The sequence below is a fragment of the Scyliorhinus torazame genome, chromosome 6 (assembly GCF_047496885.1).
Source record: "Scyliorhinus torazame isolate Kashiwa2021f chromosome 6, sScyTor2.1, whole genome shotgun sequence".
NCBI lineage: Eukaryota > Metazoa > Chordata > Chondrichthyes > Carcharhiniformes > Scyliorhinidae > Scyliorhinus > Scyliorhinus torazame.
The window spans coordinates 17,431,530-17,442,281 of record NC_092712.1 but is presented as its reverse complement, the minus strand read 5'-3'; the positions used below and the strand labels follow the sequence as shown (position 1 = coordinate 17,442,281).

Sequence of the window (10,752 nt, the reverse complement as noted above, 5' to 3'; positions counted from 1 at the left end):
AAGTTCCAATTTAGCATTTGGTCTGACAGGCAGAGTTTCTGGCACTGCAGCACTCCCTCACTTCTGCACTGAGTGAGTTGTTAGGTTGGACTATTTACTCAATTCATGGAGGGAAGCTATAACTCCAGACTGAAGAGGCAGCAGCAAAGACTGACACTGAAATGCTATGGGACGTTGAGACCGCATCCAGAATACGATCAGCACAGTCCAGGGAATCAAACCTTTTTGATCTGTGTGATTCAACCATTCCCATTCAACTTCTGGGAAGTCTTGGGAAAAAATGGAGGGAGGAGAAATGGAGAGTGCGGCGACAGCAAACAAAAAAATGAATTCGTCTGGCGTAATGTGGATCCCCAGAGAATTTTTGATGGACTGAATTAAGCATTTCCATTTACCACCTGATCGCGACTGTATAAAACCTACAGCTGCTGACTTCACAGCCTGTAGAATTCATTCTCATCGTTCAACCAGCCTCAGGGAGGAGTGGAGCAGAGAGCCGCGGAGAGCTCTCCACGGTGCTGAAACTGCAAGCCGGGTCTGTCCCAGTGTGAGGAGCCGCTGGGAGCTGTCCACGGTGCTGAAACTGCAAAGCGGGACTGCCCCAGTGCCAGGAGCCGCTGGAGCTGTCCACGGTGCTGAAACTGCAAAGCGGGACTGCCCCCAGTGTAAGGAGCCGCTGGGAGCTGTCCACGGTGCTGAACCAAAGCCGAGGCTCCCCCATCCCAGCTTCTGAGAGCTCTACAGTTCTGAAACTACAACCCGGGACTCTTTCCTCCACCCCCCCCCCTCCCTCACCCACCCGACACCCCCGCACCCCCAACAACGAAGCAAGCATACGGAATCGCTTGGAGCTCTCCAGTGCTGAAAGTACATCCTGCTCTCTGCTCCACTCGGATCTGCAGAAGGAAAACATGCCCCGCTCCTTCCTTGTCAAGAAAGTCAAGCTTGATGATTTCCCATCTCCTACAACCAGCATCCCATCGCCGACCTCGGACTACGATAACGCTTATGGAAGACGCGCCACCACTAACGTTGGAAGCCTAACTGCCCGCTTGCACGAAAAAGGTAAATGCTTCCCGTCCTTTGATCTGTTGCTGTGCCCCGCACCAGCGTCTCTCAGCCTCTCTATTCTCCGCACAGCGTTTGCAAAGATTAACACCAGACATAAGCGGGGGGGGGGGGGGGGGGGAAATCTCCTGGTTGGAACAACTGCATCAGGGATGTGTGCAAAAATAAGCCTCTGTAAGCATTTTACGCATTGCGTGTAATATTTTGAGGTATTTATCCAAGAATGATGCTTTCATTGATTGCATTGTTCCCTAATGGGGTTCACGCTTGCTTTTAATCTAAAAAAAAAGAGAGGGGGGGTTCTCTAATTTCAATCTGTACTTTTGTCAAATACCGCTCGCTTCCCAGTTTTATAACGGGGGAGTTTAAAAGAGAGAGAGGGGGAGCAGATGCTGTGTTCGCCTTGTAAATTGAAAGAGGTGACAACCTCGCGTGTAGCAACTGGCTGCACCTAGAGGCAGAGGAGAGAAAGTTGGAAAAGACTGCAGTACATCTATGAGCGCAAGCAATGGTCTACCTCGGTGCGCCGTTCCTTGCTCCAACTGCCAGGAACCAACCTTTGTGTAATATATTATTAATAACAGTACAATCATGCTTGTTGCATCTTCAGACAAATGAAATTCAAACAAAAATCGATTCGAAGCCCTGACTTACACTTGTCCCTTAGCTTTGACTCCGGCTCTAGCTGTTAACAAAGGATCTCTGTGCGCGTTTGTTGATGTGCATGGTTTGAGTTCATTTCACCATATAATCTCTCATTGCTGCGATGGTCAAGTAGCTTTATTTAGTGCCACATACGCGGCACGGAGAGCCATGGGCCACGCTGCCCCTTGGCGTTGCAATGTTTGCTTAAGGACACAATGGGACTTCATTGGCAGGGCCTGCCATCGCAGGCACCGTGCAGTCTATCTCGCTGACCCAATGTTGCGTCTAAATTGGATTTCACATCTGACGGTGTTACAAAAGCAGCGAGACTGAACAGCTTGTTGATCGCTCGGGGATCGAGTTCCTTCACTGGAATGCGGCCCTGTTCCTACTAACTGGCCAATCGCCCCTCATAGACACTGTGATGGCTCTTATTCTGTGTGTGTGTGCGAGCGTGTCCTTAAATTGAATTAAATGCAATTATTTTATATATATACTTACATACACAGAAACTGCAACTCGGAGCTAATTGCAATGTGCATGTTATTGGCTGGTTTACTGTGAAGTCATTTGGTGAGGCGGGTTACATTTATAGCGCATGGGCCTTAGCTTTTGTCCCCCGTTGTAATGTTACTAAAAATAAATTGCAATCTGCAGTTTGCTTGTTGCGGTATATAAATAGCCGAAACTGCAAAAAAAAAGGAGGCTGTTTTTAAGGGCATGATGATTCCTGCCGTGACCTCTAAGTGAACAAAGATCTCCATCTCTCTCTCTATTTTTAATCGGCAGGATACATCAGTGACTATATCACGCCTTCCGTGTATGATGGAGACCCCCAGAATGCGATTAAACTGTCTTCGCCCGAGCCTATCTATGCAGCGGTTCACGGTGAGTACGGAGTCCCGGACTCGGAGCCACCAGACAGCCCACAATCGGAGATTACAACCGGCTACATCAACGGGGACGCGGCAGTGAGCGAAGGCTACACCGTGGATGCTTTCTTCATCACTGACGGCCGCTCCAGGAGGAAAGCCATTGCCGGCCCCAGGAACACAATCCAGCGTCACACATGCAACGAGTGCGGCAAGACCTACGCCACCTCGTCCAACCTGAGCCGGCACAAGCAGACCCACCGAAGCCTGGACAGTAAGATGGCCAAAAAGTGTCCGACCTGTGCCAAGGTCTATGTATCCATGCCAGCCATGGCCATGCACCTCCTGACCCACGACCTCAAGCACAAGTGTGATATCTGCGGCAAAGCCTTCAGCAGACCCTGGCTCCTCCAAGGTCACATGCGGTCTCACACCGGGGAGAAGCCATTCGGGTGTGCTCACTGTGGGAAAGCGTTCGCTGACCGCTCCAACCTCAGAGCCCACATGCAAACTCATTCAGCTTTCAAACACTTCAAATGCAAACGGTGCAACAAGACCTTTGCTCTGAAGTCCTATCTGAACAAGCATTATGAATCCGCCTGTTTTAAAGGCGGTGTCCCGGTACTGAACGCAGTTGAAGCCTGATCTTCACCTCTCCCCTTGTCCCTCCCCCCAACAACACCCCCCCCCCTCCCCTCCCCGCTCCTGGCACCCCTCTCCCACCGATCACCCCAAACTCCTCGAACATAAAGGGACCCTGAGGGAAACACGAAATGCCAGAGGGGGAGAAAATTGCAACGCGTTAGAGCACATCTAAAAATATTTTCTATAAGAAAGAATTGAAGACAAATAATATCTGGCTTTGCGATCTTCCAATGGACTGTGCACAGAGCAACTTCCTAGCTCAAGCTATAGAGAACACTCGATCCTTGCCAAATCACTCGCTGAAATTCAGCGAGGGCAGTCAAGGTGTTTGTAACTATCAAGAGGTCAAACCTTTTTTTAAAAAAAATCGGAGGACAATAATGTACTTTTGCCAATGACCAGAAATAGGCCCCTCCCCCCTCGACTTTGAGGTGACATTACCGGTAACAAAATGGTTTATTTAGTTATGAGTTATTTCATGTATTTATTCAATGACAATTTGTTTGACCTTTTCTATCACTGACACCCCCCCCCCCCCCACCACCACCACCACCACATACACACACACACACACACACACAAACCCACACACACCCTTACCTACCCTCCACCACACTATTACTCACTTGAAACACAATTTGAAGTTTTTGTTCTGAATTGTTGAGTTGCACTTTGTTTCTTTCTTGATTTATTTGTCGAATCAATTAATTATTGAATCAGAATCGGTTCAGTATTTAACAGGTTGCCAATCTGTTACTGACATGCCAAAGCGCTTGCCACTTTCAGAGGGAGAAGCTGAAACAAACTTTGGTTCGATTATTTCTGTCGAACTCTTTGCATTGTATGCATGTTACAGTATTCAATCTATGCCAATTGTAAGATAACTATATTTTGAATTTTTTGCAAGAAGATGAAAAGAAAACATAAGAATTAAATAATGTAGTCAGTTTTGAGGGCAATATTTCACGTAGGAGCCTGGAATATGCTATAGAGCAATAATTATTTGATGCATGGTATTTTTAAGAGAAAAAAATAGTATTTGGATAAACAGCAAAATCAGGTACATTTTACTCCAGTATTCTGAATAGTAACACAGTTATTTAGGATAATAATAAATGATTAATATCAGGGAACTTTCCAATGTAGTCTTATAGGAGTTAAGACAAAATGAATCTTCCATGTTAACATTGCCTGCCATCGTTCCATTGGCCTTCGAGGTGCTGATTGAACAGCTCCCAGCCATTCAAAGACTTTCGCTGAATGAACAAGACGCAGAGTAAAATCACTTCCAACGCACTCCCATCGCAGTCTTACTCTGTCTTATTCCATTTTTAGGTTTACACCCGGTAGCACTAAATATCCGATCCCTAGATTCAGGTAGCAGGAATTGTAATTATTACTGAGAATTATCCATTGAAGGGACACGCCAACACAGGTCAGCTGTATGGCGTGACGAGTCTTGTAAATATCATTTGCCACTTAAAAAAAGAGAAAAAACAGGATTTTTACAAATTGTAAAAAGTGTTTAACCCTCCCAGTTTCTGGGGGAAATTTTCACGGGAATTTTTAAGCCAGTATCAGAAATGACGGTTGTAAGCACAATGATATCAGACATCATGGCGTACTTCATAATTTAAGTGAATAATAAGAATTAATAAAGGCAATTCTTAATATATGATGTATACCTTGTTATTTTTCCAATTGTAGATGTATTAAATATTGGTGGCAATGATTGGAAGCTAAAGTTCTTGCCCCAGGCTCCTGGATAGTAACAGGTTGATATTGTAACAGGTAGTGGACGGGTTTTCTCTTCAAAACCATTTGATGGCAATTGGCGAATAGGTAGTCTGGTCACGTAGTCAGAATGTGTTAACAATTGCCAGGACGTGACACCTTTCCGGGCCTCACAATTATCGGCCGGTTCTACCCCCGCCACCACCACCCTTCCCCCTCCACCCCGGGCGCTGATCCTGTTACAATAGCTACAGTCAGACATCTGTGTACATCTCATCTCCCCTCCCAATCCTCCCATCTCCACCCCAGCACCTCCCCTCCCGACACAATCTATTCAACAATCGATGTGCAACCTCTGCCTTTTGCAACCCCCCCCCCCCCCCCCCACGGAAGATGCCAGCGACCCTCAGGACCCGCAACTCCAGACTTTGATCTTAAAACAATGTGATTGTGGATTCAGTGATGGGTGAGACCAGATCTGATCTCTCATCTATTGTCCCTCTGTCGCTTTCCCCCATTTTAAAAAGGCTTCGCTGCAATCCCTATTTTCCAGCTGTTTTTCTTTTAATAGGAATTGTTAAAGGTCCAGGACAAAGATAGGATAATACTCCAATCACTGGTTGTTGTGACCCTTCACCTCACAGACCAGTGGTTCGAGTGCAGAGCAGTGCAGTTAGGATCTGCAGCAACATCCGATTATTGCCCAATGTCTGGATCGATTTGACTTTCTCTTGTTCTGTACAGAGAGTGGGGCGGGGGGGGGGGGGTGAAAGGGAGAGACATGGCGATAAAGGGGGGAGACAGACAGAGAGAGGAAGGGAGAGAGAGTCGCGGAGAAAGAGAAATGGATGACGAGAGGCAAAACACGGCAGAGGGAAAAAGAGAGGCAGAGAGAAAGAGAGAGACACAGAGACAGAGACAGAGACGCAGAGACAGAGACAGGGACGCAGAGACAGAGACAGAGACACAGAGACCGAGAGAGACACAGAGACAGAGACACAGAGACCGAGAGAGACACAGAGACAGAGACTGAGAGAGACACAGAGACAGAGACACAGAGACAGAGACCGAGAGAGACACAGAGACAGAGACCGAGAGAGACACAGAGACAGAGACACAGAGACAGAGCCACAGACACAGAGACACAGACACAGAGACAGAGACCGAGAGAGACACAGAGACAGAGACACAGAGACAGAGACACGGAGACAGAGACCGAGAGAGACACAGAGACAGAGACACAGAGACAGAGACAGAGACACCGAGACAGAGACCGAGAGAGACACAGAGAGAGACACAGAGATAGAGACACAGAGACAGAGACACAGAGACACAGATACAGAGACAGAGAGACACAGAGACAGAGACCGAGAGAGACACAGAGACAGAGACCGAGAGAGACACAGAGACAGAGACCGAGAGACAGAGACACAGAGACACAGACACCGAGACAGAGACCGAGAGAGACACAGAGACAGAGACAGAGACACAGAGACAGAGACCGAGAGAGACACAGAGACAGAGACACAGAGACAGAGACAGAGTCACAGAGACAGAGACCGAAAGAGACACAGAGACAGAGACCGAAAGAGACACAGAGACAGACACAGAGACCGAGAGAGACACAGAGAGAGAAACAGAGACAGAGAGAGAGACACAGAGGGACACACACAGACAAAAAGAGAAACAGATAAAGACACAGATAGAGACAAAGAGACACAGAGAGATAGAGACACAGAGAGATAGAGACACGGAGAGATAGAGACACGGAGAGATAGACTTAGAGAGGGAGACAGAGCAAAGGAGAAAGGGAAAGATCATGTAGCAGATAGAGATAGAGGAGAGAAAATAGAGGCAACGGGAAAAGCGGGAGAGAGGAGGATCGAGAGAAAGCGAGGGAGGGAGACAGAGAGGGAGAGTAAGAGAGAGGCAGGCGCAGCGAGGAAGTGAGAGAGACAAAGTAAGCAGAGAGACAGAGAACGAAAGAGAGGCAAAGAGGGGAAAACACAAGAGATATCTTCAGGGTGATCAGTAGTTTAAAAGCTTGTTCCTAAACCATTGCCCTGGTTGGATTGGTGTGAAATTGAGGAGAAACTGATAGGCAGATGGCTGCAGAGAGGGGCATCGCACCAGCTCGAGTGGAAGTTCATTCATGGGAGGAATATAATCCCTACAGATCAATCATTGCCTGCATGTTTCAAGTCGCTGTTCAGCTCTGTTGTGTCTTCTCACTGTGGGAAGGGGACAGCCAGACTTGACAAGGCCACAGGCTGTAAGCATCCAGGATGAATGTGCTTGGGCAAGCAGCACCGAATCCTGGTCAATGACGCTGCCCACAACACCTATTTGCCTGGATTCATCGCCTACACTGGAGTCCAGTGGCTGGTACAGTGCTGGTTACTGAGCACGAACCAACCCTTCCGAGTGGCCCCACAGTGCCATCAGAGCTGGCTCACCCAGTTCAGAGATTGGGCTCTGAGATGGAGAGTAATGAGTAGAGAGTTGGGGGGGGGGGGGGGGTGGTGTTGGCTATGTAGAGTTGTACAATGACACATTTAGATCTTCTATCAGCGGTAGAGTTTGGGTGGGATTTCCACGGAAATTGCTTATTAATTTATCAAATAAAATATTTGAATCTCCTGCCATTAAATGCCACGTAATGTGATTGGAATGCAGAACATAGGATTCATACAGTTCTGAAGCGGAATTGCTCCTTAGGCCCATCGAGTCTGCATCGACCTTCTGAAAGAGCACCCTACCAAGCCCACTCCCCCACCCTACCCCAGCACGCTAGCACCGTGGTTGGCACTGTTGCTTCACAGCTCCAGGGTCCCAGGTTCGATTCCGGCTTGGGTCACTGTCTGTGCGGAGTCTGCACATCCTCCCCGTGTGTGCGTGGGTTTCCTCCGGGTGCTCCGGTTTCCTCCCACAGTCCAAAGACGTGTAGGTTGGGTGGATTGGCCATGCTAAAATTGCTCGTTAGTGCCCCCAAAAGGGGGGGGGTTACTGGTTACGGGGAAAAGGGTGGTGGTATGGGCTTTGGTAGGGTGCTCTTTCCAAGGGCCGGAGAAGATTCGATGGAATGAATGGCCTCCTTCTGCACTGCAAATTCTATGATTCCATGATTCTATGAACCTGCAGATCTTTGGACAGTGGGAGGAAACCGGAGCACCCGGACGAAACCCACGCAACCATTGGGAGAATGTTGCACAGAGTCACCCAAGGCCGGAATTGAACCTGGGTCCCTGGCGCTGTGAGGCAGCAGTGCTAACCACTGTGCCAGTGGTTGCCTTTGATGGTGTAAAGAAGGAGAAACTGTTTACAGTCGGCAGGACGGTGGGGAACCGAAGGGACACAGATTGAGGAGAATGGACAAAGGGGGAGATGGGGAGAGTTTCTAGTTGCACAGGGAGTTGTGGTGGTTTGGACTGTGCAGGCGATAGGGCAATTGAGGTTGATCCCATCATCAAGGAAACATTGTCAGGGTGATGGGGAAGAGCTGCTGAATGGGACAAATTCCATTGGTATTTCAAAGAGACATCAGCAACATGCCGAATGGCCGTCTGATAAGATTCTATAAAAGTTAGAACATGGCATCGGGATAAGCGTGTTTGTGGGGAATATGTCGAGGAAGGTTTTAGTGACACCATAAAGAATCATTCCTAATTAGTTCCTCATTATGATTTGAACTTTAACATTATGGGGGGTGTACAGGGGAAGTTTTTTACACAGAGGGTTGTGGTGGCCTGGAACGCATTGCCAAGTGAGATGGCTGAGGCAGATACATTAGTGACCTTTAAGACTTATCTGGATGGACACAGGAACAGATAGGGTATAGAAGGATACAGGCTAGATAGGACACGTGATCGGCGCAGGCTTGGAGGGCCGAAGGGCTTGTTCCTGTGCTGTATTGTCCTTTGTTCTTTGTTTCTTACCTTATTGGTCAGTAATATTCTCAAACTTCATGGTATTGTCCAGCCATAAAACCATGTTATTGGCATAGGGATGGCCAACAGCCCTGATAGGGATAGTAGCAGATCTAGTGCATGATGGTCCAATGTAGATAGAGGCAAAGTGTTTCCACATATGTACAGGAGAGACATACAAGCAATGTTGTCATTGGTAAAAAATAGGGAAGAGGGAAGAATCTATAGCTTCGGGGTGATGGTGGTGAAGTTGTCAGGTCACTGGATACGAATCCAGTTCTGAAGAGCCATATTGCACCTGAAGCATTTACTGTTTCTCTCTCTCCACAGATGCTGCCAGATCTGCTGAGTTTCTTCAGCACTTGCTGGTTTTATTTTGGTATTCCAGGCTAGTGTATGGGGACATGGGTTCAAACCCCAGTACAGCAGCTGGTGAAGCTTGAATGAAATGGGTGAATCTGGAATATAAAGCTAGACTCAGTAGTGATGGTCATGAGATCCATCTGGATCACTAATGTCCTTTAGGGAAGAAGAAATCTGCCGTCCTTACCCCGCCTGGCCGAGATGTGACTCCTGACCCACAGCGATGTGGTTGCCTCTTAACTGCCCTCTGAAGTGGCTGAATGAGCTGCTCAGTTCAAGAGCAATTAGGGATGGGCAACACAAACGGGTCCAGCCAGTGGATGCCCACAATTCATGAATGAATAAAGGAAACCAATGAATTCAAACAAAGCAAGACTTGTCAATAAAGTTGATTAAGTAATGGGGTGCATCTCAGAGTTTTAACTAAAAGTCAAACCAGATTATCAGAACCTGCATGAGATCCACATGAAGAGAGATCCAGAATTTGGACTTTTTTTTTACCTCAAAGAGGTATTGACTTATTTAGGACAATTCAGGTGTGAATAACAAGGTCAAGATCGTGGGTTGAAAACCAACTAAGGGGGATAACCTTAAGGTATTAAACTCAACTACTTGATGAAAAGAAGATTGAGAACCAACATGAAACCTGTTTTAAGTGCTCAGAGGCAGTGATAATGTAGAATAAGCAGGTTACCGTAAGCTGTGGGTATCATGTTGCTTAACCACAAGAGGATCTGGAGATCAGAATATTTTCCAATGATGTTGCAGATTTCTGGAGCGCAGTCCATTCCAAATCAGTTAGGTTTCTGTTCACTGCCTTCATCGTACTTTCCACAGCTTTCTCTCCTATTCCCCTCAGCGTACTGATTCCGAGGTTTCTGTAAGAATGGCTCCATTTTGAATCCTCAGGCGGGTGGTCAACCTTCATTTGTGCACTTAGCTATCGATTGTCGGCAGATTGATCACCCATGATGGGCCTCACATTGAACACTGCCATCACCAAATCCACACATGTAGGGCAGTGATGTATGGATCAACGTCAGTTCCCACATCCAATAGCCACACAACTTTAGGGCACAACTATATCTAAGGCTTGCTCACTTGGAAGAGACCAGGAATGACCAGCCCCCAATTCCCCCAATCAATATAATTCAGCACCAACAGTGTATGTCAGGGTACTTGGAAAAAGTCCAGGTAATTAGTCAGAGTCAACATGGTTCGTGAAAGGAAAATAATGTTTAACCAATTTATAGGCGTTCTTTGAAGAAGTAACATGTGCTGTGGATAAAGGGGAACTGGTGGATGTGCTGTACTTAGATTTCCAGAAGATATCTGATCCGATTATTGTGAAAAATAAAAGCTCATGGCATAGTGGGTAATAGCTAGGCAGGGATAGAAGATTGGCTGGTGAAAAGGAAACTGAGAGTAGGTATAAATGGGTATTTTTCTGATTGACAAGATGTAACGAGTGGTGTGCCACAGGGATCTGTTCTGGTGCC

General features: G+C 47.2%; 1 protein-coding gene across 1 annotated transcript; it reads left to right on the top strand.

The window, feature by feature from the left end:
• Positions 1-409: 409 nt before the first annotated feature.
• Positions 410-4,903, top strand: LOC140424692 (transcriptional repressor scratch 1-like). The gene is made up of 2 exons (XM_072507976.1): positions 410-1,065; positions 2,503-4,903. Exons 1-2 carry the CDS (start codon positions 912-914, stop codon positions 3,228-3,230), a joined length of 882 nt encoding a protein of 293 aa, XP_072364077.1. The 5' UTR covers positions 410-911; the 3' UTR covers positions 3,231-4,903.
• The last annotated feature ends 5,849 nt before the right edge of the window (positions 4,904-10,752 follow it).